The sequence below is a fragment of the Neophocaena asiaeorientalis genome, unplaced genomic scaffold (genome assembly GCF_003031525.2).
Source record: "Neophocaena asiaeorientalis asiaeorientalis breed wild unplaced genomic scaffold, Neophocaena_asiaeorientalis_V1.1 scaffold114, whole genome shotgun sequence".
NCBI classification, from domain to species: Eukaryota; Metazoa; Chordata; class Mammalia; order Artiodactyla; family Phocoenidae; genus Neophocaena; species Neophocaena asiaeorientalis.
The window spans coordinates 4,662,574-4,688,987 of NW_020173116.1; the positions used below are offsets into that span (position 1 = coordinate 4,662,574).

Sequence of the window (26,414 nt, forward strand, 5' to 3'; positions counted from 1 at the left end):
GCCCCACTTCCCCTCCCCCTCCTCTCCAGCCAAGGCATCCTCCCCGTGTAACGGGAGCCCAAGCCCACACGTGCGTGCCTGCACACAATCGCACACGCAGCCCTGCCTGCCGCCCCAACTCCCGGGGCCAGCCTTGAATGAGACCCGCTTTCATTTACAAATAAATCTTTTTGTTTGTTTTAGATGTGTTTGCTTTTTACAGGGAGGAGGGCGTTAGTTAGCTGCACTAGCAGCCCGGGCCTGGGAACTCACATTCCCCTCCAGCCCGCCCTTCCACTGCCATCAGGCCCCGGTTTTCACGTCCTGCTCGTGCCTCCTGGGGGCCCTGAGTGGAGGCCCCCGGCTGTGGGCAACGTTGGTTCCCCCCATACACCCCCTGGGGAGAGGAGCGCACCCCTGTGGGCCGGGCCAGGAGAGCATCCCCCAGCCCACCCACACGCCTCCCCAGGGGACCTTGCTGCGGCAAAGACGTTGTTCATCAATACGGGTGAGCTCGGTCCGAAAGGAAACTTACTTCTCCACCAAAGGGAAGAAGAAAGAGAAAGAGAAGAGGGTAAGAAAGAAGGAAGCGGGGGCAAGGCCCCTTGGCCACGGTGAGGACTGAGGTTTCACTGGTAGGAGGTACAGCCACGCCCTCCCCAGAGCCGCCCTCTATGCTGATGATGGCGATCAGGGAAAGGACCTGCTGGCCAGACGTTCTAGGGGCTGAGGTTGTGGTGTCACTGGAGCTGTTAGCTATGGCAATCGTAACGGCTCTGTTTACCCCCCTGGGGGACAGCGTTGCTCCAGAGCTCAGGCCTGGGTGTGGGGCTGTGTCCCCGCCCTGGCTGCCTCCCCGGTTGGCAACCCCAGGGAAATCCTCAGCTTCGTAAAATGCGTGGCTCGGGCCAGAACGATGTCCAGCCGTCACACCGTGATTCAGTAGTCACCTGGGCAGTGAAAGGCATTACGGGACTCATCTGACTGGTTCAGGTATGAAGCCCTCTTTCTACCAAATTCCCCTGGTAATTTTCCATCAGGCAAACACCGTATTTCCATATGCGGAATCCGGTCTCTGTTTGGGGTGGGGTGGGGGGGGTAGTTGGCTTCTGGTGGCCCACCCACCCCAGGGCCCTGGGGTCCTGCCTCAGCTGGCCTGGCTAAAGCCAGGCTTCCAGAGGATTCCAGGCTGGGACAGAAATCAGAAACCTGAGCGAAGTGAATTAGCCACAGTTAATAATACAGTCTGGGGCCTGAGAAGGCCTGGTTCTCACATTCACTGATTCATCTGTTCATTCAGAAATAGTCCATAAACCACCTGTTCTGTGCCACACCCTGTGATAGGCACCTAGAAGGAAACAAGATGAACTGGACGGGATTATACCACCACCACCATCACCCAAAATAAAAACAAGAAACTTCAGAGCTTTTATTTACAAAATGAGACTTTTATAAAAGTCAGTATAGGGCAAGACGGGAAAGGGATAAAAGCCAAAAGAGAGGGGATATAAAGTGCTGTCCGGTTTCAGGTAAGATTTGCAAAATCCCTCACGCCCCTCCCAGGCCTTTCTTGAGCATCCATAGCGCCTCCAAGAAGCAGCCTCTAAGAACAGCGACTGCAAACCCTCAACCTCGGGCCTGAAAAAGGGCTGTCGTCCTGAGCTTCTGTGTCCCACCGAGGGCTGAGGAGGGCGCTAGGCAAGAAGACTCGACGTGGAGGAGACGCACAACGTAAGCGCCCTTTCCCAAACACCCTCTCACCCCACTGCAGCCACTGTGGGCCTGCCTGCCCCCCGCACCCCGTGACTAACTAGAACCTGACGGCCCGGGTCTTTCTCTGAGCTGCATCTTTGTTGCTACAGTGGGAGCAGGGTTGGGGTGGGGGTGGGGCGTGAGGGGATGCTCAGGGCCTCTAAAAGCTCACTTCCCTGCAGTCCTGGCTGGTCCCCCTCCTTCCCATCTCAGTAACCCCCTGCACCCTGACCACAGGTCCAAGAACTGGAGGGAAGGGAGGATGAAGGTCCTGGGTAGAGAGGGTCGGGAAGAGGCCCGGGAGAGGAGGCGGGTGGATGGCACGTGGCGGGGAGACACCACCTGGCTGTGAGGTCGACATCTCCATCTCCTGGGTCCTTCCCGGCTATAAGCTCCGGCTCGGGGTGGTTACGGGGACCGGGGCCTTGGGGACACGCCTCACCTCTGTGACCCCCTTCCCCCATGCACATTTGCACCAAGCTCTCCTTGGAGGATGGAGGGAGGGGCATTTGGGGGCTGAAACACAACGATGGCGAGAGGAGAGGGCGTCATCGGAAAGGGACCAGGTGCCTTCTCCCCGCAGCCAGCCGGGCGGGGGTGGGCGGAGACCCAGGCCAAGGCTCGGGGCCCATCTGAGCATGTCGCCTGCTAAAGGAGGAGCGGGGGTGGGGGAGGGGAGGAAGGGGAGGTGAATAAATAATGGGAAATAAAACTTCATGAAGCAGAAAATAAAAAGCAGATTATACAGATGTGGCAATTTGAAGGATCATTGCCTCTGTCCTCTTTCTAACTGCTGCATCTGGAGGTTCGAAGCACCTTATCCCCTCCCCTCCCTCTGCCAGGTCCCCGCCTGGCTGGAGGCCCCTCTGCGTGCCTTGGCACCTGAAACACTCAGCCGGTGGCATCTCCTAGCACCATGCGCTCCTGCCCAGCCTGGGCTGGGGCACGGGGTGAATGGGTAGAAGGGTGGGCCGGGCGTTTTGGGGTGAAGGCTCGAGTGAGGGGTGACTGGGGAAAAAGGGGAGCATCTGTGAGAGCGGAGTGTGGGTGAGGACGGGGTTGGTTATGGGGAGTCTGGACGGGCAGCGGTGACGGAAAGGAGCCTGGATGGGCGGGAACAGGGGGAGGACTTGGCTGGGGCCTGAGGAAGGTTACCCCTTGCGAAAAGGGGGTTTGGATGAGGTTTGGCCTGAGGGTGAGATCCAAACTTCTGTATCTTCGTGCCGGCAGCTTCTTTCTCGTCTTCATCAAAATTCATTTGTTAAGCCTCAATTTGACACCGTGCCAGGTGCTATATAAACAGACACGGTCCCTGCCCTTAAGGAATTTCCAGCCTAAGACACACACACAAGCTGACATTTTGTTTATTTTATTTTAAATATTAATGTATTCCCACCTTGTTCCAGAGAGGATTTGAGACAGCTCACAGGAAATGCATGCAATAAATTAGTGAAATACAAATAAGAAATAAAGCATCAGAACGGGTGGAAGAGTGGGTCCTGCGTGGCTGCACCCGAGCCGCAAATCGGCCTGGAGTCTCTTGGCGGCCAGGTGAAAGGGTTGTCACGGTCACTTACCAGGCCTCATTCGCTCAGTGAGGGAGTCAGCGCCTCTCTGTGCATGTACTTCCTCCCCACCCTGTCTGTGTCACACCAGATGGGGACAAAGGGATCCAGAAAATCAGAAGCTTCTACCTGACACCCAAGGTGAAGCAGAGGCCCACCTGGCTCAAATCTCCTCATCATCCTGGTACGTTGTCTTTCAAAGCAATGGACGACCTGTCACAGAATCATTCATAGAAAAGGGGAGTCAGCCGGGGACAGGTTTAGGGGAGATGATCCTAAGTTCACTCTCCCGTGTAATGAGTAACATCTGTACAGAAAGTTACCATTTCCAGGAGGATTGGTTGAGGGACCACGTCCTGCAGACGGGTCTGAAACGCAGAACAAAGATCAGGACTGAAACCTTAGATTTGGAGGCTCTTCCCAGAAGCTAAAGCGACAGCCCTGTAGTCAGCCAGGTGAGATCTCTGAGAATCCCCCTTGCGAAAAGGCTGAGTTCAGGCTGGGCCGCGGGGAGGTTACAAGCGGAGAAAAGACAGAAAAGAACATGCAAGAAAGTAGAAGACGAACCAGGAGAACGTGGAGTACCGGAAGCCCAGGGAGGATAAAGTTTTGAGATCTACCTTTTTCAACACCAGGAGTCAGGCCCTGGGATACGATGGAAAACAACCAGCCCTGTTCCCGCCCTTGGGAGGTTTATGTTCTACTGGGAGCAAAGAGACAGGAAAGACAGGAGGGGAGGGCAGGGGAGGGGTGTAGAAAGTTAGGCTTTGATGTGATAGGGAATAACGGGGGGAGAAAGAGTCAAGGAAGGCTTCACGGGGGAGGTGGCATGTGGACGGCAAGGGATTTTGCCTCTTCCCAGTCCTAGCACTCCGAATTTCTCAGCAGATGTTCCCCCCTCCATCCTTTGGGTGGCATTGCCTCCACACCCCATCCCCATCTCGGAAGGAGGCCTCTGATTACCTTAGGCCCCTAGTGATTGGCTCAGAGGTGGGCACATGGCCCAATGTACATTGCTCAAAGAGACCCTACCCTGGGGCTTCCCTGGTGGCACCGTGGTTGAGAGTCCGCCTGCCGATGCAGGGGACGTGGGTTCGTGCCCCGGTCCGGGAGGATCCCACGTGGCGTGGAGCAGCTGGGCCCGTGAGCCATGGCGCTGAGCCTGCGCGTCCGAAGCCTGTGCTCCGCGACGGGAGAGGCCACGACGGTGAGAGGCCCGCGTACCGCAAAAAAAAAAAAAACACCAGCCCCTACCCTGGACTTGAGTTTGAAATTTCCAACGAGCAGATATTCTCTGCGCGCTAGATTTGTACCAAGAAGAGGGAGTCTTGAGCTCTTGGGGCCACCTCGGTACCGTGAGGGTTGCCCCTGTCCTCCTAGGCCTGGGAGAAGAACAAGAGAGAAACAGGTTCCTGGCTCAGTGTGGAGCCCGACCTGGACACAGACTGTCCAGTTACTGGAGCTGAACAATGTCCTATTCTGCTAAAGCCCATGTGAGTTTACATCTGTCACTTGCAAAGTCCAGGCAGAGGGAGAGCTGAGTGCAGAGGCCCAGCCTCGGAGCAGGACCCCACGTTTGAGGGCAGAATGTGAACCGGAGTCCAGAGGCGGGAGGGTGCCTGAGGAAGGCCAGTAAGGCCGGTACTAATAGCTAACAGGCTTTCCTTCTGTGCCAGGCATTGTTCCGAGCTGTTTACGTGCATAATTTCACTTAATCTTCACAAGGACTCCGTGAGGTAAGTAGTGCTATTATCCCCATTTTATAGAGAAGCAAATGGAAGCACAGGAAGTTAACAAACTGGCCAGGTCACACTGGGCCTTGTGCGGGTTCCACAGATCAGGGGGCACGTGGGGCCAAAGGTCGCTGAGCGGTGAGGAAGCTTGATGACTGAGGGTCGTAAGTGGGGAGCAGTGGCTGGAGGCCAACGTGCCAGGTGTGAACGGGACCAGGGGAGGGAGGGAAAGGGCTGGCAAAGACCACACATCCGTGGATCTCGGCTACAGGCAGCAGACGGGTCAAGCGCAGGCTCTTCTTTTTCCTCACGATGGCGATACTTCAAGTTGTTTGCGAGGCAAGATAACGAAGGGGTAGAGCATAGGCCGAAAACCCAGATGGGACCCCTGAGGGCGAGGTCAGGGTAGGCAGGACATGGGGAGGGGGAGGGGTGTGGGCACGAGGGAGGGGGAGGGTCAGTTCCAGGAATGCACGGAGCATCGCTTCCTCAGAAGGCAGGGAACAGGTAGAGATGGGGGCCAGTTAGATGCAGGATAGCTGAAGGCAAAGGTGTTGGCAGAGGGGGCAGTGGGAAGGGGCCCTTACGCAGAGTGTGGCATTCAGGACACCCCCTAAGTATGGGCAGCAAGCAAGTTGGGGGGTCGGCGGAAGGGAGAGGGATGTGGCCAGATGTGGATGGCCAGGTTGTCCCAAGGTTCCAGGGCGTTCTCTTCCCCCCACCCCCTTTTTATTTTAGACTTACAGAAAATTTGCATGCATAGTATAAAACATCTCCAGGCCATAATCTACCCTATTCTAGGCTCACTTACTCAAGTCATTCCACCTTCTTAAAGCCAAACTCCCAGACTATCTCCCAAGCCATGAGCCCGTCACTCTTCTGCTCGAAACCCACCCTCCTAGGCTGCACACCAGGTCCTTTACGATCCAGCTTCGGCCCACCCTGACCACCGTGTGTCTCTCACTCTATCCCACCTCAACCCTCCAGCCCAGCTCCTGCCGAGCAGGACACGCCCCACTTGTTTCCATCTGACTCAGAGCCCCCAGAGGAAAGGACCGAGGAGGCCTCGGGCCCTAGTGATCTCAACTCCTCCCTGGTGCCTGGCAAACAACAAACAAATGAATGTCTTCAGCAGAAAGCCAGATGGAGCAGAGATGCTGAGAGACCGGGAAGAGGTTACATCTGGGGTATCTCCTGGTTAGCTGAGCTCCCTAGGTGGGAAAGGAGGAACCGAGGGCAAACTTCAGCCAGCCTTATGGAGTCTGAGCTGTTCACCAAGAACCTGTGCCCATCCCCTTCTCCTGCAAAGATATGGACCAACCCAGTGCTGAGTAGGAAAGAAGAGTAGGGTGGACACTACACTACTCTAGGTGAGTCTAGGCCCGTGGGGTTTGATCCGTTCCAAACCCAGGACCGGGACTCGGTGCTCATTTGGTTTCCATTTTTGTAGGTTCCTTGGGACAGTTCTGTAGGAAGTTCTAGGCTGTCCCCATAAGGTTCCAGAAACGTCTTCCTCTCCATCCGCAGGAAGATGTCAAAGTCCCAACCCTTTGCTTGGATCAGACCTCCCCAGATGGCGGGAGGCCTGGCTGGGCCACTATGGGTTTGGGGAAGTGGAAGGGCCTGGTTCTGGTGAGAGGGCGGGGCAGGGGGGAAGGCCTGGGGGCGGCCTAACTTCCTGTTTTTCCAGGAGCACAGCTGTGGCTGGACAACTGGGCCGCCCAGGCTTGGAAGATGCAAGCTCGCCCCCTGGTGGTCACATGTCATAACCACAGCCCAACAACCCACCTCCACTTCCCCAGGCCTCCAGGCCAACGGGGGCCAGGACAGCACTGGCCAGAGGGGGACCCGGCAGCCACGGTCACCTGGCTCTGAAGGCCTCACATGCCCGGGGGGAAAGGGAGATGCCAGTTCTACAAGAGCAAAGAAGCATGGAAATGTGACACGCACGCACACCTGCAAGCCAAGCTCTGCCTTTTATTCGGGCTTTAGAAATAAGCATACGGGTCAGTGAGGTCAAATAACCCACTCACAGCCATTCAGCCTGTAAGCATCACTCCTGGGCCAAGTCACGTCCACCTGGCGCTAGGCTCCCGCCTCAATCCAATGAGACGACCGGACTGCACCGTGGCTGTTAACTACGACTGCACATCAGAGTTGCCCAGGGAGTCTTAAAAGTACCTATTGGTGTCCCTGACCCAGATCTACTGTATCTGAATCCCTGGGTGTAGGATGGGAATGTCTCCAGCGTGTCTCTACACTGCCAACTGGAAACCAGAGAGCAGGACAGTCATCTCCTGGAGGCCAGGGATGCGCTTAATCCGTGTCTGAATCCCATAGCACTGGCCCATAAAAGGTAGTTAATATTACTTGTGAAATGAAAGAATGAACACATGAGTGGATAACTAAATGATTCTGAGGTCCCCTCCAGCTGTGACAGCCTACATATGTGACTCCTGCACCTGCTCAGGGTGCTACATACACGCCCACAGACATGCACACGCACACAGACATGCACGCACACACGGCAAGGGGGATGCGGCCTGCCACCCTGCGGGTGGCCCCAGCTGCCCGGAACTGGCTGACCCTCCCCTGCCCCTACACTCGAACACACCTCCTTCTTTGTTGGCATCTATTGTGCACGCTTTGGGTGTGTGGCCCGGCCCTGGGCCCTGGCCAGACACCCGTCGTGGCCCCCAAGTGCCAGCCCCACCTGGTGGAGTTCCAGGCTGCTTGCAAGCATGAAGGGGAGGACAGGGCCGGCAGGAAGGCCGGAGGGGCCGTGCGTCAGCCAGCAGGCGGGCAGTGGAGAGGCCCCTCTTGGCGGGTCGCCTGCTCGCACACTTGGCTGAACAGAGACAATGGTGGCCGCCCCTGCAGCCCAGCCTCCTTCCCACAGGCAGAGCCTTGGGTCCGCGAGTGCCCGGAACCTCCCCAAGAGAACAGCCCAGCTGGGAGCCAGCCCGATGGAGCACAAGGGGACTTCCCAGGCAGGGTGGCAAGGGCCCCTGGGAGCAGGCTGGCACAGGGGAGGGGACTGGGAGGGTCCTGGAGCCCCTCGGGCATGTAGCTTTCAGGGAAGGGAGCCAGGCCTCCGCCCCCGCCCCCCAACTCTCCAGAGCCCCCAGCGGATGCGGACGCGTCACCACCTCTTACCCTCAGCCTCCCTAGGGTCTGAACCCGGAGAGAACTCCTTCCCTGCTCTGGGGAGGCAAAGGCCCCTCGTTCCAGGGCTCTCCACCGAGCTCTGGAGGCCGCCACCCCTTCCGGCCCTCACTGACCGCCATCAGCTCCGCTCTGACGATCAGCAATTGGCCATGCAAGGCAGGGCCTCTCTCGTTTGCCCACTGCGAGTGGGTGATGTGTGGGAGAGGAGACAAAGGCAGGGGCCCCAGGGTCAGCCTCACTGAGCCCCTGAACTCGCCGCATCCCTGCCCCTACCCAGAAGGCTGTCCGCCCAGTGGGCGGGGCCTGGCTGGGGTCTCCCAGGACCTCTCCCAGCAGGCCACCTGATTCCCAGAACAAGACCACCCTCAGGGCTGCGGCTCCCCTAGCTCGTCTGCCCAGAGGGATCTGCTGCCCCGGCCTCTGTCCCAGAGGTCGGGGGTCCCCGAGTGCTGTGACTCTCAAATAAGCACCGAGCTGCCCGCAGGCCTGGGAAAGGTGTCCGCTGTGGCTTCTGAAGGGATGGAGGGTGACATGGGATGAGCTGTGGGAGCGGAGCCAAATTCCTGACCTCCTGTCGCCCTCGGGAGCAGCCAGGGGCGGGGGCAGCAGTATTGGGGAGACTCCTGTGTACGAGGGACCACAGGGGAGCAAGGCTATCCTTCAGCGGGGGAGGGGCAGGGCCTCATCACCACATGCGCCCGCTGAGACAAGGCTCTTCCTCGGGGCTTCATCCCACATCCACCCCAGGCCGTGGGGCAGAGTCGGTGAGGGGGCAGCCGATTCACAGCGGATTGCGGTTCCGCTTGGGGATGATCTTCCGGTAGGTTCTGCGCTCTGAGATGTTGCGCTTGACCTTGGCCGTGGTGGGGGCCTCATCCACGTGCAGGGACGGGCTGGAGTGGGACTTCTTCAGGCTGGGCTTGGACTCCTGTGGGCCTGCAGCCTCCTTCCCCAGCTGTTCCTCCCACAGGTCCAGGTCATCCGACGGGCAGTGCAGACGGGCCACCAGCAGCTGCAGGTAGGTCTCGTAACGGGTTTTCTGCAACACACGGGCCCCGCCGCCTTAGCACCACCCCGGCTCCAGGTCGGGAGGGGGCTGGGATCGTGAGGGACAGACAGCTCACATGTGAATGACGCTATGGCGATAAAGACTCCTGCAGAAGGAGCGCCGGGCCAAAGGCTAGCATCTCCTTGAGCAACCGTATCTGCAGATCCTGCCGTTCCCTGGGTGTTTTATAGTTACACCCGTAAGTCCAGCCCTGGTCTAACAGCCAACAGCGTGCAGTGCTGTGACTGGCATCTCTGGAGCACGTTACATCGCTGAGACACTAAAAGATCCGTAACCCACTAGGCCCGAGATCTGCGTAGCACAAACATAAACAGTGCACATCTGTGCCCAACCCTAAGTGAGCCTGCGTGGCGTTCTAACAACTGGCATCTGGAGAGTATGACGCTAACTACCTTCATCTGTTTAACACTCCCTGGGCCCCTGTAACGAGCATCCTTCGGATACAGTTCCCAGTTTACCTAGTGCTTCCCACCCTCCAGCCCGCTGGATCCCCATCCCAGCCCTGGGAGGTCGGGTGGGAGTCACTGCTCTGCTTCGTAAAGAGGGAAGTGAGGCCCAGGGAGGGGTGGGCCTTGCTAAAGGTCCCAGCTGGTCAGAAAGTGGTAGGGAGAGGCTGGAATGCCGCGTGCAGAGCTGGGTCCTACCGGCCACATGCCGGGGCCTCTGGGAAGTGGCGTGCTCACAGCGATGGATGCAGCCAGCGCGCCAAATGGATAAACCAGAAAGAAAGGGAGAGGGCAGAGCGAGGGCCGGTGGGCACAGCCAGGAGGTGACACTGACGCTCCCTTCTCCCCTCTCTGCCCCTGGGTGGCCTCTCACCCCTTCTGTTCCCACACTGCCCCTCGCCTACCCTCCTCCTGAATTTGGGTGCAGGGTGCGTGCCGGGTGGGAAAAAATATTTCAGCATCGATCACAGAGCTAATAAAGGTCATTCCTTAGTTACGACCACACACGAGGCACGGATGTAACTGGAGTCTCTTGAAAATGTATCAGGTTTGGACAAGTCGCTTAATCTCTCTGTGCCTCAGTTTCCTCATCTGTAAAATGAGGATTACCGCCCCTACCCCCAGAGTAGTTAGATAATAAGATAATCCATGCAATGCGAGCTTCAGAAATACTGCCTATTATTATTATTAGGTAGCTATTAGGAGAAATAATTCTGTTAAGATACAGATTTCCCTTCAGTGTAGGAAAAGCCAGATATACTCTTGGGAGCAAAGACATGTATGAAAGTAACATTCCCTAAGAGCGTTTCCAGACAAGCAGCTGCTATGCGCCCCCAGGACAAGAGGAGAAGCGGCCCGAGTGCACACGGACACACAATTTGCGCACGCGTGTGCACACACTCGTGTGCAGACAGCGCACACAGCACCCCGAGTTCTCACAGGAGCACCTCCCCCTGCCCTGAGCCAAGGCTGCAGGGACAGCCACGGCCACGAGAGGGCGGCAGAGGGTCCAGGCGGAAGGTGAGGCGCGGGCACCTCACCTCGTACTCCAGGTACTCCTTCCGCAAGCGGTAGTCCTCCAGCTCTCGGCTGCGGCCCCGCCGCTCCGGTAAGTTTCTCTGCAGATCCAGCAGGTCGTCGGCGGCAGCATCCAGGCAGCTCTCGTGGGATCGATGCTGCTCCTCCTGGGAGCGGGAGACAGTGGGGGAAGCTGCTCCGAGCCCTCCCACTCCGTTCCAGGCCCAGGTGGGCAGCCCAAGAATCCCCCTCACAGCCCCGCCCCCCGCCTCCGTTCCTGGGCTCAGGTGTACACCTCGATCCCGGGCCTAGGTGTTCAGCCCATCCCTCCCCCTCCCCCCCCCCCACTTTTCCTAGGCCAGCTGCACAGCCTCTCATCTCCTTCCTAGTCCTCCGGGGCGCACCCCCCTCCCGCGCGGCATCCCGCCCCTCCCCCGGGCCGTACCAGGGAGCTCTGGGCGGGGCCCACGGGCAGGATGGGCCGGACGAATTTGCGCTGGGAGCCCACCGCTGCGGGGAAGGGCGGCGCCGAGTGCGTGGCGGCGGCCAGGTTGATGCGTGCCATCCAGGAAGTCATCTCCTGGGCAGTGCTGCAGGGAGAGGTGGCCGTCTGTCCCCAGGACCACAGAGGCCGGTGCTATCACCTATCCCCGCCCTCAGCCTCCCGTGGTTTGCACAGCAGCCCGGCAGCTCAGGACTCAGAGCCGACAAAAGCCAGAGAAGTCCTGCCACTGGCCGAGGTGGTTGACCCCCGCTTGTGGTTTTTCTCAGCAGACAAAGAGGCAAATCTGGGAAGGCAATAGAGTTTATATCAAATGCCAAAAAATGATCGAGTGTTCGTGACTTCCTGGAATCCTCTGTTTGGAACTGAGAGGCTCGGTCGGACTTTCGGGGAAGAGGTGGTGCAGTGGCGAAGTGGGCCGAGGGCAGGGGACGGAAGCAGGAAGCCCCGGCTTCCAGCTGTAGCCGGACACCGGCCAGCAGCCCATCTCAGGTGGACTGGTCAGGATGGCACCTCCCCCCCAGGGTGGGGCCGGTAGCCGTCAGAGGATGAGAGGGGGGTCAGGGAGGAAAGCTGGGGCCTTGCCGCTTGTCTGTTACCCCCCGAAACTCACGGTGCCTGGAAGAGGTAGAGGCGCCAGTCGGCCGTGCGCAGCTGGAAGACGTGCGGCTTCTTGGTGTAGTGGGTGGCGGGAGTGGCCAGCGAGTGGTGCACCCCTACCGGTTCGTCCACCATCTGCCCCAGCAAGCTCTCCCCCTCAAGGCCGTGGTCCTCTCCCTGCCACAGGGCACACGGGCTCAGAAAAGAGGTCTGCATCAGTTGCTCATCCTCCCGTGCTGCCCATCGCGGGTGCAGACTCCCTTCCTACCTTCAGGAAGTAGAGGACCATCCCTCGCAAGACCGTGTGGAGCATCTTCCAGCCGCGCTTGCCCCACGACGCTGCCCCAGGAGCAGAACACAAAGGTGGGTGTGGTGGCCGCCCCTCTGGAGCCTCAGACACACACTGTCCCCCCGCTTCCCCTCCACCGACTCCAGTCCCTCCCCAGGGTGTAGAGCGACAGGCCCGAGCACAACAAAACACAACCGATCACACAAACGGGCAGTACCGTGTCTCACACGTGGGCAATCACTCGCAGACACCAAAACAGAACTATTTACTAACAACCACAAAAGCCGACGCTCGTACAGACCATCACACGCCCCCGCCCCGCCCACAAGCACAGCTCTTCTCACACATCATTCTGGTCCCATCCAGAGAGGCCCAGGGGCTCAGATGCTAGGGCAGAAGGCTGGCCTCCTCACGGGCACTTCCTGCCCTTGCTCACGTGGCTTCTCACAGCCAAGTGCCAGTTCCCCGGCGGGTCACCGTACCCCAGCCCATCTGGGATCCCATTCCTGCTCTGGTCACGTGGCTGCCCGGCTCCAGAGCCGTCAACAGTCTGCAGGATGAGGCCCAATGCACCTCACGCCATCCTCTTTCACACGCCCCGTGCTCTCTTCTCGGTGGGGATCCCTCTGCCCAACTACAAAGAATCAGACCCTCTTTTCCTCCAAGGTTCAGCTCAGAGACCATTGTGTCCCAGAAGCCTTAACTATCCTGTCCCCCACGTTCCACCCCAAAACAAAACCAGAAACCTTGCCCTCCTGCACACGCCGTACTCGATGGAGGCCTCCCTACACCACGCAGCTCTTTCTTCCTTTTATACCAGATACTGGTGTGCTTGTCTAATTCCCACCATAGCACAGGGGTTCGGGGGTGGGGGGTCCCTAGGTCTATCTTGTCTCTGCACCCCTCCCCCACCCCCAGCACATGACACAGACCCCGGTTCACGGTCAGCACTGAGGAAGGAACATGGGCTGCCTGTCCTCCGCCCGTGCCGTCTCTCTGTACGGTGTCCCTGAGCACAGCACTCGCACACACACCCCGTTCATGGGCAGACAGATGCCCCCGCGTGGCAGCAGGCAGACACTCACTCTTCTTGCCGTCCGCATCCTGATGCATCTTCCGAGCCAGGATGCCCTGCTTGTAGGTGGGCGCCGTGGGGTCCTGGACCAGCTGGAGGAAGGGGTTGTTCATCTTGCCAGCCAGGGGAGACGGCTGGGCCTTCTCGGGCCTGGCTGCGTCTTCTTCATCCCTGGACATCAGAGAATCAGGCTGGGGATGCTGACTGGCCAGAGGCCATCAGGAGGTGCCCACCACCACCTCAGGACCCCCATCCTCTCTCTCCTGCTGGGAAGCCACACCTCAGGACGCCCCCCACCCCCCGCCACCGGAGAAGTCCTCCTCCAAAGGCAACCCATCACTCCCTACCATCCCCATACCCTCGCCACCTCTGGCTCCTCAGGTGTTCCCTGGCCCACTGCCCCGCCTCTGGCTCCACCCACATAGAGGGGAGCCCTGTCCAGGGGCCCAAGTTCTCCAACTCGGGTGGGTGGGTGGAGGGAGGGCAGGGGAGAGGGAGGGGAGGCAAGGTGAGTCTCACTTACACGGCCCACTCGAGCTTCTCACTTCGGATAGACCAGTAGAGGGCCTGGAACAGAAACATACAGGTGGGCCCGGGAGCCTCGGGCCGTGGGGTGCACATTCTGTCTGGCAGAGGTAGGACAGGCATGCTGCAGCCTGCTGCCTCCACCCCGATGCAGCTGCCCTTCTGCCACGAGCAGGAAGCAGCCCATGCATCTGCACATCCACGCACACATGCAGCAACGTACGGGGCACGTGCCGAGCACTGTGCTGGGAGCTAGAGACACGAGGACGATCAAAGCGATCCTCGTCCTTACTTGAGCTTAGCGAGGCCTGAACCAGTTCCCTTGAAGGGGAAACGAGTCACCCACATACCATCCTGCCCAGAGGGATCTGACACAACAGGAACAGCTGACGACCGGGGCAGTCAGTGTACGGCGAGTGAATGAATAAACGAGGTGCTGTGACTTTGAAATGATATGACCAAGGGCCCTCATATCAACGTGGCTTCTGTAGCCCTGGCCACGTCTAGTGGGGCGCCGGGTACCTAGTAAGTGTTCGATTAATGTTCACCGACTAGACAAGAGAATAAATGCTCTAACTGCTTAGGAAGGCAGACTGTGGGCCAGGCCCTGGCCTAGGCAGGTTGTGATAACAACCCTGTAACATGGTCCCTCGCCCCGGAGGAACTTGCCTTGGCCAAGGAGTGAACTGAATCCAAACCCTGGAACCTCTGGCCCCCGAATCCTAGCTCTAGACTTTTACTACTTGAAGCTCTGCCCTGAGAACCAAAACCCCAGGCCTTCTCAGGCCTAAGGATCACCCAGAAGCATGACAGAACATTGTAGGGGCCCAGCCTGAGATTCTGATTCAGTAGGTCCGGGGGCGGGGGGGGCCCTGTGAATTCACACAAGCTAATAAGTTCCAAGGTGACGCTGATACGGCTGGCCCGGGACCCACACTTTTCGTTCCCTTCAGTAAGGAAGGCCTGTCCTCTCCAGGATGTTTCAGCAAAGCCAGGCGTGAGCTCACGTTGCCCTTGGGACAGAGAGCTAAGGCTCCGGGCCCCTGAGCAGCCCCCGTGCCGTACCTTGAGCAGTTCCTTGGGGAAGTTCCCGCCGTCCCGCAGGCCGTTCAAGTTGGTGATGAATTCCTGGCAGCTCATGCTCTTCCCGATGTTCTGTGGCCACGTGGACAGGGGCGTCGCTGGCACACATGCCCGACCCCAACAGAGAGACCCCCGGCCGGCTACTCCGAACCTTCCCCAGGTCCCCAGGGCCCTCCCTGACCCCATCCCAGGCGTCGGTTCCCCTTTTCCAGGAACCCCAGGCTCTCACCTGTCCGTGCAGGTCCGTGTTAAGCAGCATGACGGCACAGGTCAAGGTGTGCACGCAGTCTGCCCCCCAGAGAGAAAGCTCGTTGGAACCGGGACTCCTGCATTTCCTCTGCCCACCCTGGGCAGGGTGACCCCCAAATGCTTCTGGGCCCCCAGAGCCCCCCAAACACACTCCCACCAGCCACCACCCAGTGAACCCCCAAGCAGACTGGGGACACTTCCCTGCCATCCTTCTGCCCGGTCCCCCCAAAGGGCCGGCGTCTCCCTACCTACTGAGGAGAAGAGCCCAGGGTTGCAGTGATAGAAGCGCTTGGAGAACTGGTAGAGGATCCGCTCGCGTTCCTGGGTCTCGCCACTGAGCACCAGGGCGTGGAGGAAGCCCCTGGAAGGAGGGCCAGAGTCCAGGCAGAGCCCAGCAGCCCCAGAGCTCAGGGCCAATCAGATTCCAGCCCTGCCGGTGGTGCCACTGCCCTCCACCATCCCTCCCTCCTCCCCAGAGAAGGCCCCCAGCTGTTACCGGAGCGCACGGTCCAGGCTCTGGCCTCCAAACTGGAAGAAGGACAGGTACTTCTCAGCCACCGTCCTGCTGAAGTCGTTGCTGTGGAGGGAAAGTGGGGATGAAGCCTGCTTTGGGGTTCTGGACTGGGGGCCTGCACATATCCTGGGGCCTGATGGGGGCTGGGGGGCGTGAAATCAAGGGAAAGGCACAGCCAGGCTGGACCCTAGTTCCCAAGAGGGCACTGGCACCCCTCTGACGCTGAGTGGGAGGGACATGGGTTTGGGGTGGGGGAGGCAGGTCGCCGGGTCCGGCGGCTCTAAGCAGGGGTCGAGGGCGACACGAATGTGACTAAGAGGAAGAGGCAGGCATGGCAAGGGTCTGGGGGGCAAAGGGGTGAGGGGTGCAGTGGACGGGACAGGAATGAAGGCTTGAGAGGTCAGCGGCCGGGCTGGGGGGACACGGGCGGGCAGGGAGCCCACTGGCTGCTTCCCTTCCTGACTCGACCTCGGCCTTGCTCAGGTTCAAAGCCCCTTACTTCTTCTGCAGGTAAGCGGCCACTTCGGACTTCCGGAAGCCCTCCAGGCGATAGAGGCGGGAGGCCAAGTTCCAGGCCACCTTGTCGGTCCTGACGCCATTCTCCACCTTGCCTCCAGCTGGCAGCCTTTGGCCTTCCTCTGGGGGCTGCGCGTGGGGCACGGGGCTCTCAGGAAGCCTGCGAAAGTCCATCAGTGACCTCAGACTCCCACTTGGGATGGACACAGAGGGGCTCGGGGTCAAGCATCCTTGAGGTCAGTCATAGGGGCAGGTGTGCTCAGAAGTCCACGCCCAGAGCTCAGGGCAGGAGCTGGAGCTCCAGGGCCTCGTGTGGCCGGGGAAGAGCCGGACCAGGGCCTCCCCCAGGGAAGAGGCAGGGTCACAGGCTGCCTGGCCTGACCTGGGCGCCCGGAGGGCCCAGAGAGGGCAGTATTCACACGAAGCTAGCAAGGGCTGGAGCGGAGCTCGGTACCAGCACTTCCTAAGGTAAACCACAGGGACGTCCTGAGCCGAGTTCACCTCAGGTGGCAGGTGCAGCCCTTTGAAGACCCCAGTGGTGTTTAGTCCATCCCAAGGAGGGGTGGGAATACCTCCCCAGAGGTCAGCAGCCACTTGTGTCCCTCACCTGTCCCGTCCGCCCCATCATGCCTCCTTGCCGCCCTTCCCCTCCCCCAGCTCCAGCCTCCAGCCTCCACCCCTAGATCTGGAGCCAAAGAAGGTGCAAGGATGAAGCAAGAACGGAAGGCGAAACCACCTTTAAGGGACGGTGACAGCTGGGGTTGCCACAGGTGGTTTCCATCCCCTGCCTTCCTGTAACGGCAGCCCTGTGGTACAGGAGGGGGCCTTCCAGCAGGGGCTTTGGATGGTGCCCTGCAGAGGCTGCACAGGCCCCAGTAAGCCTCACGGTAGACTCGGAGAATACTCAGAATCCCAGAAGTCACCCAGCCCCATCTCTACCTGACTCTTGCGTTTTCCCTGCAACATTGCAACCAGGTATTGGGGTTTCCTCATTAGTGGACTAGTCATCATCCAGGTTACTGCAGTTAGGGAGTCATACAGGTAAGAAAACTTATCACGGTATGAAAATGTTCACCGACAGACTGCCCACTTATAAGATGTACGTCTTGACACAAATGTACGTCTCTGCCCCCAACTGGGTCAGCGTCTTTGCTGGTAACTTCTCACTGCTTCCTGAGGCTCATCCACATCCAACAAGGCAGGACAAACATAACGGAAACCAACTGAAAAGTGAAATTACAAATCTTGCCAGAAAGGATTTTGTGAAGGCCGTGAAAGTGATGCTGGAAGATTCCAGGGATCACCTGGGAAGCCACTGACAAGTGAGGAACGGGAAGAGTGAGCCCAGTGAACAACCGAAGAGGAGAAAATAACAACAATGACACGCTTGTCACATCTAAAGAGAGCTACTTAGATTACCAGCTGACAAAGCCCTCAAATACTTTTACAAAAATGACCTAGTCAGGGCTTCCCTGGTGGCGCAGTGGTTGAGAATCTGCCTGCTAATGCAGGGGACACAGGTTCGAGCCCTGGTCTGGGAGGATCCCACATGTCACGGAGCAACTAAGCCCGTGCGCCACAACTACTGAGCCTGCGCGTCTGGAGCCCGTGCTCCGCAACAAGAGAGGCCGCGATAGTGAGAGGCCCGCGCGCCGTGATGAAGAGTGGCCCCCACTTGCCACAGCTGGAGAAAGCCCTCGCACAGAAACGAAGACCCGACACAGCAAAAAGAAATAAATTAATTAATAAACTCCTACCCCCAACATCTAAAAAAATGACCTAGTCAGGGAGTGTTGTTACTAAAATAATATCTAGATGGGAAGGCACTTTGAGGAAAAAAACCCCACAGGGCAAATATAAATTGGTATGGAATTGTATACTTTAAATGGATGGATTGTATAGTGTGTGAATTATATCTTAATAAAGCTGATATAAAAAAATAAAATAAAATAGGACTTCCCTGGTGGTCCAGTGGTTAAGACTCCACACTTCCACTGCAGGTAGCATAGGTTCGATCCCTGGTTGGGGAAGTTCCGCATGCCACCTCAGTGCGGCCAACAATAAAACAATAAAATAAAATGATAAATTAAATAGACCCTTATGACCTCACTGTGAAAGTTAAGGATGAATGAAAGACATCTCATTGGGCCACCAAATTAGGCCAGGAGAATTAATCTCCTATAGTTTATTAAATATAAGATTAAATAAATTTACTTATGTAATATTTAGTGCCATTTACCAAGAAAAGCATCAATTAAACCTTTTTTCATTATTTACTATGAAAGTATGGTTCTCATTTTCGGTGGATTTCCTTTTATTTGGGGTTGAATTAACTTTAATTTTGGGTATCGTGAAGCCTCTCTTTTTAGACACCTAGAGACTCTTCTGATTAGCTGGAACTTCTTCAGGGACAGTGTAGCTTTCCAGCTGCAGAAGAGGCTTCTTTGGTTTCTTTGGTTTCTGGCACTGCCTGGGGTTCACCATCACCCAATGACTTCGAGGTGGGAGTGGAGTTAATCTTCCAGTTAGTCCAACACTAGGTCCACGACCTGAACCATCACTAGTTTCCCCTGGTCTCTTTCATATGACCCCTATTTGGCCAACGAAACCCCTTCCCCATGTAGAGATCCTAGGGGCTGACAGCCTTCATGCAGCATCCTTGGGGCAGGTGGATGTCTAGGATGGTTTCCAGTTGGACTATTCCTACCCCTGGTCACAGTTCTAGGGTTACTTAGTCCTGCTATGGACCCCAAGATCCACCATTCCTTTGGTCCCAATCAAACCTCTCCTTGCTGCTCCAGCTTCCCCTGAGATCCGAGTCGGCGCCCTGGGCCTCCCAGACACATCCTCAAATTCAAAGCGGCATGTAATCCCCACATCACGAGCTCTGACATTCCCTCTCCCCAGACCTGCCTAGCATGGCCCCCATTTTTCTGGCCACATGGCCTTGGTCAGGTCAGGTTCGCTGCACACACCCCTGGTCCTCTCCTGGTGTCCAGCCATGGACACGTCTCCCTGGCTCTGCCTCGATACATTCAAGTCCTGCCCCACGTGTTTGACTGTCTGCTCTTTGGTTTCTTGTGCTACCAGACCCTCCAGTCATATAATCCTGGCTTAACAGATATTAGTATGTTAAGTCCCAACGTGCTTTTCTCACGTCACCTGACTCCAGTCAGAATGACCATCAACCAAAAGTGTGCATATAGTAAATGCTGGAGAGGGTGTGGAGAAAAAGGAGCCCTCCTACACACTGTAGTGGGAATGTGAATTGGTGCAGCCACTATGGAGAACAGTATGGAGGGTCCTTAAAAAACTAGAGTTACCATATGATCCAGCAATACCACTCCTGGGCATAGACCCAGAGAAAACTATAATTTGAAAAGATACATGCGCCCCAATGTTCACAGCAGGACTATTTACAATAGCCAAGACATGAAAACAACGTAAATGTCCATCAACACGTGAGTAGACAAAGAAGATGTGGTATGTATGTGTATACACACACACACACACACACACACACACACACACACACACTGGAATATTACTCAGCCATAAAAAAAGAATGAAATAATGCCATGTACAGCAATACGGATGGACCTAGAGATTATCGTACTAAGTGAAGTAAGCCAGACAGAGAAAGACAAATATCATATGCTATCACTTATATGTGGAATCTTAAAAAAAAAAAAGGATACAAATGGACTTATTTACAAAACAGAAATAGACTCACAGACATAGAAAACAAATCTATGGTTACCAAAGGGGACAGGCGGGGGGAGGGATAAATTAGGAGGCTGGGATGAACAGATACACGCTACGATATATAAAATAGATACCCAGCAAGGACCTACTGTATAGCACAGGGAGCTCTACTCAGTATTTTGTAAGGACCTATATGGGAAGAGAATCATACCGGGTATTCTTAAATGCCTGCATCATTAGGAGGCAGAGGGTGGTTAGAACGACACTCACCCTTCTGTAGAGGTCAAGAGAACGTCGGGCTGCCTGGCTCCAGCCTCGGCAGTCCCGGCTGGGTCTTCACTCTTTACTTCCTTCCCTGGGCTTGGGGCCTCTCCTGCCTTCTCCTTCTCCAGGGAAGTTGGCTCTGCCCCATCCGTCTCCAAGAATGAAGGGCTTGAAGTATCTAGCATCCACGCGGGAAGAACGCTGCCCGGGTGGTGGCTCCAGAGCTGCGGGCTGCCTTCCTGGGAGGACAGGGGGCTGGGCCGGGGGCTGGGGCCTCTGGCCTCAGACTCAGGGCTGCTCGGCTCCGACGAAGAGGCTGGGCTCCCCCGGGGGCCGGGGGACACGGTGCAGGGAGCAGACTCCTGGGCACACTCTACATGCCTGTCACCTGAGGAAGAGTGTAGAGCGAAGCTGGCACCGGACAAGGGGTAGGCTGAGGGCCAAGGGGCAGAGCCAGGGAACAGCCTGGGCTGCCACCCCCAGCAGCTCCCCCATCCCAGGGCTCCTCCCTGGAGCGGCACGTTCTGTCCCCTGTCGGGCAGTGACACACCACACGTAGGGACAGCGGGCAGACGACTCCCAGAACTTCAGCCCCAAGGCAACCGGGGTTTCAGGGCTTGCTAAACCACTGAGACCCAGCCATCCAAACGGCTGGGACTTTTGACCATTTCTTCATTTACTCTGTGAGATGAGTATTTTAAAACCCATCGTACTGATGGAGCCAGAGGCAGAAGCAGGATTCAAGCCCAAGTCTGTCTGGCTCCAACACAAAACAAGGGGACTCCTTAATGACACCCCTGGGGAAGGCCCTCTGTCCCCACTCCAGATTCCAAAGCCTCCAACCACCCAATTTCCCAGACCCCATATTGGATCTCACCTCTGTCCTGGGAGCGAAGAGGCCCCTGGGGCCAGGAAGGAACCTCCTTGGTCTGCCAGCCCTCGTGACTTGGCAGAGCCTGTTGAGAGAGACACAGACGCATCTGTGAGCCCCGGAGGCACTGAGAGGTGAAGGGGGCAGTGAAGACATGGGGGAGGAGAGGGAGGGAAGAGGGACCGTGAGTATACAGAGCCCTCCCCCGTCCCTGCTGTCCTCCCACCCAGACCTCACACCCTGGTCTGGGCCTCAGTTCAGAAGTGGCACCCCAGATGGGACCCACATCCTAGGGGTGCTGGTGCTGGGCCCTGGAAATCACTGGCTTCATGTTCCTTCTTTACAGATGGAAAAGTTGAGGCCAAGAGAGGGGAAGTGACTTGCCCAAGGTTGCACAGGATACGTGGCAGGGCTGGCATCAGATCCCACACGTTCTGTTTCCCAGGTCCATGCTTTGTCCACACAGGACGCTGCAGCCAGGGCAGGGGCAAGACTGTCTCCCAGAGGGGTCTAGGGAAGCAAAGGAGAAGAGAGAGGTTTGCCCAAGGGAAACTGCTCCCAGGGCCTTCCCGACACCCTTCCAGCCTTGGGGCCTCATCCATGCTCACTGACTTCTAGTCTTCTCTGCTCTGTCTGCTCAGATGGCCCTGTCTCATGCAGCATCTGCCCAAGGAGGGGCTGTGCTGTAGAGAAGGGGACAGCCCCCAGGCACTGGGCTGGGCCCCGCCATCCCAGATGAGCGCAAACGGCCGGCTCCCAGGACAGGGCTCCCAGGCCTCCCTCTGAGGACTCCAGGGGCCCTAGAGCAACCAGGCCCCAGAATGCACATCACAGGACACAGGCACAGCTGCCCTGCACAGGGACCCCAACCTGTGGGTGGAGGGGCCTGGGCAGTGTCAGCAGCTCCTCTGATCTCGGGGTCAGCCGAGAGCTGCTCTGGTTATGAGCTCTTCCCCGTTGCTCTCTGGGACCACAGAGATTAGAAAGTTACAGCCCTGCTCTGCCATGTTGAGTTTCCTTATCTCTTAAGCAGAGGCCTCCCTGGGAAAAATGTGCTCACATAACTTGTCCCTACAACTTGTGCCAGTTGATATCAAGACCTCTGCCATCGTCACGTGGGCCTGATCGGGTGACACTGGATGCACTGACTCACGTGAGCTAAAAGTAACAAAACGCTGACATCTCTCCCCAAAAGAGAGGACTCTTAAAGCAGACATCTCCCCACCAGGGGCAGAGGTCACCCCAGCAGGCTGACCGCTGCCCTGTTACAGTCGGGAATGTCTTCAAGGTGGGAGGGGGAGAGCCCGAGGTTGGCCTGGAACACGCGGCAACCGGAGGAGCTGTTTGTTCTCCAAATGTGTCCACATGCAGCCCCTTGGAGCTGGCGAGATGGGAGACATCTGTGCCTTAACGTTAATTGCCATCAGGTTCAGTTGACAGGATGGCGCCCGTAAAATTCCCTCTGATGCTGAAGGCCACACTGGGCCTGCCTTTCTGCGCTATTGCTCCAGGATCCCCAAAGGCCCCAGCACCTGGGAAGAGAGTTCTGGGCCTGGTGACCACAGAGGAAGGCCCTTCCTTCCGTGTCCCCATGCACAGCCTGGGGTTGGTTCCCAGGGCTCTGCTCACCTCGCTCTCCTCCTGGCCGGGAGGTGCTGCAGGAGCCCCCTCGGTGGTGCCCACCACAGCCCAGGAGGAGGAGTGCAGCCTGCAGGTGGACACAGGGAATGGCAGTGTGGTGTGCCCGCTGGGATCCACTGCGCTGTCCCCCAGATCCGGCTCCCTGCCCAGCTCCCATGGCACACTGCTTCCTGGGGATGAGGGCTCCAGGGTCTGCGGGCTCTGGGGCCCAGTCCTCACATCTGCACAGGGATCTGAGAACCCCCAAGTAAAGCGCGCTTCAGACACACTGGGGGCCGAGGACGGGCTCTCCAGGAAGAGGGGGTTGTCAAAGAATATGCTCTCCTCCTCGGGACCCCACTCCGGGGACGAGTCTGGCGCGCCCTCCCTCGGCCATGCCAGCTTCCGGTTCTCCCCTTCAGGCCCGTTGCTATCTTCCCCCGAGGCCCCGTGCACGTCCACGGGTGGGCTGGGGTGGAGGCCTGAGTCCCGGGGTCCCACCGGGCTGGAGGGGAAAGCGGGGAGGTCGGGAGACGCCGTGGGGAGGCAGCATCTCAGCTCAGCTCTGATCCCTTCTGTCTTCTCTAGCTCCTCCTGAAGGTCCAGGACGCACATCTGGGCTTGCAGGATGCCCGCCCAGAACACCACCTGGGTGGACGTGCTCTGGCTCTGCCTTGGGCTCCCCAGAGGATGGCTGTCCCGGGGTGACCCGGGGGATGCTGCTTTCTGCCCTGCCCCCTCCTGGGAAGAGCCACTCCCCGGGTGCACGGGCTCTGGGCTGGAGCCCCTGGGATGAACATCTCGCCTCGTGGAATCAGGAGGGTCAGAGGCCCAGGTCTGCTCCCCGCAGGGTCCGAGAGGGCCAGCGAGGCCGCGTGTCTGCCTCAGGTGTGCTCCTGGGTGGAGCTGCATGTGGTCTCCCAAACAGATGTCGAGAAATTCCATCGGTTTGGGGTGTTCACAGAGTCCGTCGTCACTCATCCTCCACAGAGTACAGGCTGCACAGGAGTCCCCAGAAGCATCCGCCTTCACAAGCCCATTGTGTTGATTAGAGGGATCGCCGGCCAGGGGGGTGACTGGGACCCCACATCTACCCTGGAAGTACCCAAAGCAAAGGCAGGTTAGCGCTGGGCTCTCAGCCCCTGGAAGCGCACGTCCAGTGAGTTACACATGGCTTCGAGCGCCTGCCACATCCATAGTCCAGGCCAAGGGCCGCCGCCCTCCGCAGCCCTGCGGGGCTGAGAAGTGTGCCATACACGCCGTCTGACCCACAACTGCAACTGCTCGCACCTGCCCCAAAGACACTCGTCTGGTGGCTGAGGGTGGCCCGAGTGGCTGAGCTGAAAGAGATGAACTGGGCAAGCCAGACCCTTCTTTGGGGAACCTGGATTGGAGAATGTCAAGGCTAAGATGGCTGGTAGCAGGAGCAGAAGGTGGAAATGTCTCCAAATAGCGGGAAAGGGGGGAGGGCGAGGGGGGAGGGGAAGTAAAAATAAAAGAAAAAAAATAGCAGGAAAGTAGCAGCAAACCAAAAAAAGGACGGGGAAACCAATGTACGTGGGAGCCAAACAGACCTGGACTAGAGGTGAGGGGAATGGGACAGACCCGAGGGAGAAGCAGGGAGCCGGGAATGAAGGGCCACAGCTGGTCTTGTTTCCACCTCCCACGGCTCCTGTCTTTGGGGGCCTGCATCCTTACCACGCTCACTGGCCGGGTCTCAGTTACAGCCATGCAGCCTGGCTCAGGAGGAAGCTCAGCCTGGGCGGCTGCAGGAGGATGTTTCAGCCCACGGGGCAGCCCTGCCACACAGGGAGGAGCCTGCTCCCTTCTGGGGAGCGGGAAGCTGGGGCTGCCCCACACCTGCTCAGAGCTGCCCGGTGCCTCGGCCACATTGGCACTCTGCACTGGGCCTAATCGGATGCGGCCGAGGAGTCTCATGGGGCATTTTCTAAAAGCGTGCATCTCCATCCCCTGCAGGTGGTGCCCAGGTTACAGGGCTTTCGGGGTGGCCCCGCTTCTTCAAGAACAACTGGCTTGTGGACACTGTGAAACGCATAACTCGACCTGCTCTCCCTTGGTACTGGCCCTCAGGAAGTGTAGGTTAAGTCCGCAGGCCCTATGCACGCATTTCCCGTATTAAGCGCACCCCAGACCATATCACAGCTTTTATTTTCCCTTTGCCTCACTTTCCTCACTCACATATCTCTATTTTGAGGACTGTGTGTACGTGTAAGCCATTCTGAAATATTGGGGGGAACAAAAGCACACACACGCGTGAACACACACACACGCACACACACGCGCACACACACCTGCTCCTGACTTGTAACCATGCGTAACTTCCTGATACTCACTCCTACCTACTTCATGGCCCACCACGAGACACTCAATCAACGGGAACACTCAGGGCTGGGAAACAAAGGCTGGGTGGGGTCCTTCTGTTTAAGGTCACCAAGAAAGCTTGGCCGGGCACTGTTCCCTCTTTCAGGAGGCGCCTGAGAGAAACGAGAAAGGACCTGCACGAGTTTCTAACTCCCCTTGAAAGCATCGTCCCAAAAGTCGCTCAAAGGGTGAGCTGGGACGAAGTGAGAGAGTGGCATGGACATATATACACTACCAAATATAAAATCGATAGCTAGTGGGAAGCAGCCGCATAGCACAGGGAGATCAGCTCGGGGCTCTGTGACCACCTAGAGGGGTGGGATAGGGAGGGTGGGAGGGAGACGCAAGAGGGGAGAGATATGGGAACATATGTATACATAGAGCTGATTCACTTTGTTATAAAGCAGAAACTAACACACCATTGTAAAGCAATTATACTCCAATAAAGATGTTAAAAAAAAGAGTCTCTCAAAACCAGAATCCCTTTCTGGGCTTTTACTTCTCCCTCTGTTCCAATCCTCATATTCTTCACTGTGAGCACGGCAAGAAACTGTAATTGCTGAACTGGGGCTTCAGGATTCGGAAGCTTTAGACCCCAGGAAGGGCCCATCTACCACTGAGTTCTCAGCTGGCCTCCCCAATAGACTGGGACTTCCCAAGAGGTGGGGCCGTTTCTTACTTTTAATCTTGTATTTGATGCTCTGAAGCCAATAGATTTGAACTCTGCTCCTCCTATGGGTCTCCAACTCCTTTAGCTCAGCCTCAGTCATCGTTCGAGGCTCTTTCTCTCCACCCCAGGGGAGAGCCCTGCTATAGTCCTATCACCGAGAGAGAGGGAGGGAGTGCACCCAGAACCCATTGTCTATACTCGGGCAAGCCCTCTGGATCCAACCGCCCTCCCCAGCCTGCCTGGAGAATGATGAAGTGTGAGAAAGGAGGTGAGACACCCATCCCGCCACCCCCACCCCACCGCAGGCTTCTCAAGCAGCCAGCCCTTAGGGTACAGGAAACTCTGGGAAGGCAGCTCCATTTAGGAGATGGTAGGCAGAGGTGCCGGGAAGCACCTACTTTACAGGCACCTGAACACGAGGCATCTCCACCTCCCTTCCCAGACCCCTTGACCCTCCCTCCCTGCCAAGACCTGGTCTATTTGTGCCTAGCTGGCTCCCCTCTGGAAACACCCCACCCCGCCCTCCCTCCTCCACACATTCTATCCGATGTGCGCCCGCCTTAGGAGCACCACAGCATTCCACCCAAATGACATCAACTCCCCTCCTCTCATTAGTGAATCACTTGACAGGAAAGCTCAAATGCCAATAATGGGAATGGGAAATGGTGGGCAGCGGCTGGTGGAAAGGGTGCCCTGCAATTTTTAACAAGACAGGAGTCCCACACGTCCCTCTTTGCCAATAGGTCCTTGTAAATAAATATGTATGTGAAACAAAGCGGCCATACAGGTAAATGTTAATGACCATGCTAGACACAAACGA

General features: G+C 57.5%; 1 protein-coding gene and 1 long non-coding RNA gene across 5 annotated transcripts in view; one reads left to right on the plus strand and one right to left on the minus strand.

The window, feature by feature from the left end:
* Positions 1-4,567: 4,567 nt before the first annotated feature.
* On the plus strand, positions 4,568-7,452 carry LOC112398917 (uncharacterized). The gene is made up of 2 exons (XR_003003106.1): positions 4,568-6,399; positions 6,720-7,452. It is a non-coding gene; the product is annotated as an uncharacterized LOC112398917 (long non-coding RNA).
* The window catches only part of PSD4 (pleckstrin and Sec7 domain containing 4), a 36,863-nt gene continuing 17,435 nt past the window's right edge, over positions 6,987-26,414 (minus strand). For 2 of the 4 annotated variants that reach the window (XM_024743742.1, XM_024743741.1), the window contains exons 2-17: positions 22,552-23,637; positions 21,307-21,432; positions 20,929-21,007; positions 20,058-20,439; positions 16,066-16,242; positions 15,549-15,629; positions 15,301-15,413; positions 15,033-15,091; positions 14,786-14,875; positions 13,719-13,762; positions 13,206-13,366; positions 12,100-12,170; positions 11,845-12,008; positions 11,175-11,319; positions 10,753-10,896; positions 8,979-9,236 (exon numbers count right to left, since the gene is read on the minus strand). In XM_024743742.1, the coding sequence (XP_024599510.1) occupies positions 8,979-9,236; positions 10,753-10,896; positions 11,175-11,319; positions 11,845-12,008; positions 12,100-12,170; positions 13,206-13,366; positions 13,719-13,762; positions 14,786-14,875; positions 15,033-15,091; positions 15,301-15,413; positions 15,549-15,629; positions 16,066-16,242; positions 20,058-20,439; positions 20,929-21,007; positions 21,307-21,432; positions 22,552-23,523 (3,066 nt within the window). In that variant the 5' untranslated portion in view covers positions 23,524-23,637. Of the gene's footprint in view, positions 9,237-10,752; positions 10,897-11,174; positions 11,320-11,340; positions 11,518-11,844; positions 12,009-12,099; positions 12,171-13,205; positions 13,367-13,718; positions 13,763-14,785; positions 14,876-15,032; positions 15,092-15,300; positions 15,414-15,548; positions 15,630-16,065; positions 16,243-20,057; positions 20,440-20,928; positions 21,008-21,306; positions 21,433-22,551; positions 23,638-26,414 lie in introns of those variants that run through there. The other 2 variants (XM_024743743.1, XM_024743744.1) reach the window with 2 other exon arrangements.